Source organism: Diabrotica undecimpunctata, chromosome 6 (genome assembly GCF_040954645.1).
Source record: "Diabrotica undecimpunctata isolate CICGRU chromosome 6, icDiaUnde3, whole genome shotgun sequence".
NCBI classification, from domain to species: Eukaryota; Metazoa; Arthropoda; class Insecta; order Coleoptera; family Chrysomelidae; genus Diabrotica; species Diabrotica undecimpunctata.
In genome coordinates, this window is record NC_092808.1 from 102,250,082 (window position 1) to 102,253,201 (window position 3,120).

At 31.9% G+C, this 3,120-nt stretch overlaps 1 protein-coding gene across 1 annotated transcript; it reads left to right on the forward strand.

Annotated features, from left to right (window-relative positions):
- The first annotated feature begins 1,757 nt into the window (after positions 1–1,757).
- LOC140444549 (uncharacterized) lies at positions 1,758–2,207 on the forward strand. Its single transcript, XM_072536310.1, has one exon. It carries the CDS (start codon positions 1,758–1,760, stop codon positions 2,205–2,207), a length of 450 nt encoding a protein of 149 aa, XP_072392411.1.
- The last annotated feature ends 913 nt before the right edge of the window (positions 2,208–3,120 follow it).

Below are 3,120 nucleotides of genomic sequence, written 5' to 3' on the forward strand. Positions count from 1 at the left end.
TTTTATAATGCTATAATATTTATGGATTACCGTCGAAGGCCGTCATGATCAACCCAAAAAGAAGATATAATACATTTGCAGAATTTTCTAGCGACTTTCTTGGCTGTGAAACTTTTTAGTTTACTCCTCCTGGTTTAAAAACAAAACATAGTGGAGGATTTGGTTGATTTTGTGTCGGCATTCCAGATTATTGCATAACAGTTTGTCGAATATACAAGAGCAAATATTATCCTCCACGGGTGTAATTTCCTCAACAAAATAATTGTTTGCCTACGTTTGGAAGAGTATGTCATAATCCCACAGGTATTTCCCTCACTATAGTCGAAGTTGTTATTTCACGTAGATTTTACTAAAAGACATTCGAGACATTATAATATTTACTTATTTAGTGTAAAAACATGTAAAATGTAAATAATAATTTTGAAATAATACCAAGAGTTAATGGATTTTGGGAACAGCTTTGACCTTGAAAATGCCACAAAGAATATAACTAAATATCTCTTTTCTTACTCAGACTCTTTAAAGTCTTTTACAATATTTTAGAATCGAAGATATGTAATTATATTATTAATGTATTGGATTTTGACAAGAGCTATGCATTACGCCTATTTAGTACACAAGTTTATGTGAAATGTTCAAGGTCATAGCTGTTCCCGAAATCCATTACCTCGACCTGTATAATTTGTTTACGATTAAAAAGACATTAATAGATTACGTCAAATTCAAAAAAATATTACTTGCTAATGACATAAGTATTTGTATAATACAGTTAAATAGCAAAACAGGTCAAATATTTCTCAGTATTTAAAATTTGGTATTTAAAACCCATTAAATTCATGACTTTCTCCTAATGACTGATTATGAAAGCGGGCGTTAAATTAGTTAGGACTAGTGTAATATATTGTGTACTGTCTTTCGATATGGCAGTAAATATAGACATTTTTATACACCTACATCCTAGATAAAATAAATCACTATAGTTACTAATTCTTTTACAGGCATTTCCATCAGAACAATCGAAAGAATAACAAGCGAGGCAAAATGTTCTTTGAAAAATACCGGCAGTCCATTTTTCCAGTCCAGGCAAAAAACGAGTCAGTAGATCAATCATAGATTTGCCGGAATACCAAATAAGCGACATTCGCAGAATAATTTACGATTTTTATAAAACAGAAAAATGTCGGGTTACGGTAAAAAAATTAAAACAAAAAATTCACAACGATTTGGATATCACAATTTCACAAATATCTTTAAGGCGACTTCTACGCAAAATGCAATTTCGTTGGAGGAAAACCGAAAACAACCGAAAAGTGCTTGTAGAAAAAAGTGCAATAAGAGCTTTGAGAATAAAATATCTGAGGCAAATCAAATATTTTCGGAGTCAAAATAGGCCAATCGTGTATGTTGACGAGACCTACTTACACAGCGGTCATACTTCTTCAAAGAACTGGACTGACGAATCAACCAAGGGGTTATTTTCAAATATTTCCAAAGGTCAACGACTAATAATAGTGCATGCCGGTGGGGATATGGGATTCATAAAAAATGGGTTATTAATCTTTAAATCAGGTTCAAAATCAGGGGGTTACCACTCTGAAATGAATTCAGACAACTATGGAAAGTGGTTACAAGAACATTTATTACCTAATTTACCTGCTAACTCGGTATTAGTTTTTGATAACGCACCTTATCACAGCATTCAGTTGGAGCGGGCGCCTACATCAAACTCAAACAAAAATCAAATGATAGAATGGTTAATGCAGAAAAATATTTCATTTACACCTAGTGCTTTAAAACCTGAACTGTATGAAATAATTAAATATCATAAACCTCATCATGTAAAATACAAATTCGACGAAATTCTACGTGCGCATGGCCATATTCCTTTACGTTTACCTTCTTACCATCCTGACCTAAACCCTATCGAACTAATATGGGCGACAGTCAAAAATAATATAAGGCAGAAAAACGTTACATTTAAGCTAACTGACGTACAAAAACTCGCCGAGGAAGAATTCACTAATATTGATGCAAATGAGTGGAGAAAACGATGTTACCATGTCATTAAGAAGGAAGATGAGTATATGGACAGCGAGATAGTTGCTGATAACGCCACGCAAATAGCTCCAATTATTATAAATCTTGACAGTGACTCTTCCAGTACAGAGTTTTCTTCTTCCGAAGATGAAGATGAAGAAAATTATTAACAATCAATTAATTTTCAAATAGATACCACTTTTCAACACGGGTACTTGTTTTAGTGTTATAATAAAACCAAAATATTAAAATTAAATAATTACTGTGTTGCATTTATTTATACAATATCCTCCATTTAATTTGAAACCCAATATCAAAGTAGATTTGTGAATTAAATTCAGTCAATATTTTATAATTTGTTTACTAAGTTAAATAAATATTATAAACTGTTGTATAAACAATGGCTTACTATTTAAATTGAATAAAACAAAATTACAATTTCATCTTTCTACTAATATATTAAAGCTTGCGAAAAATATTACTTTTTTAATTGTGTAATAATTATTTGACCTATACCGCTACGCTACTGAATATACTTATCAGAAATAGTAAACCAATAGGATGAATCATAGGGCGTAAACATAATTTATTTCTCTGTGACGTTGTGCGTACTCTCTCGCCAAGTTAGCTGGCGATGATTGTATATAAGTAAGTCTTAATAAAAAAAAGTTTTATAATTTAAAAAAATCGACCGGAAGTAAAAATATTTTTATCAATAACTCAAAAACTATAAATGATAATTTCGTGAACTTACATTTTTGAACTCTACGTTGAATTCTCTATTGATTTGACTAATAAAAACGAAACCGGAAGTCGACCTCAAAACCGGAATGCAATTTTTAGTTCATCAAATGTCGAAATGGATATCATTTAGCAGTTAATTTTCCATGCTGATCACGAATCCGGTGTCAGATTTGCTCTATCTTGACGTTTTATGTGCGTTTCGGGTCACTTCCGGTGTCGGATCGCAACCGGAAGTACATATTTAGATTCGTCTCGACGAGACCTTTCGATCCATATATACATTGTGGGGTCTAAAACTTAAAGTAAATTTTAACTTCCGGTCATCTCAAAACCGGAAGT

Coding starts and splice junctions, on each gene's coding strand:
- LOC140444549 (XM_072536310.1), top strand. CDS start 1,758: ATGCAGAAAAATATTTCATTTACACCTAGTGCTTTAAAACCTGAACTG.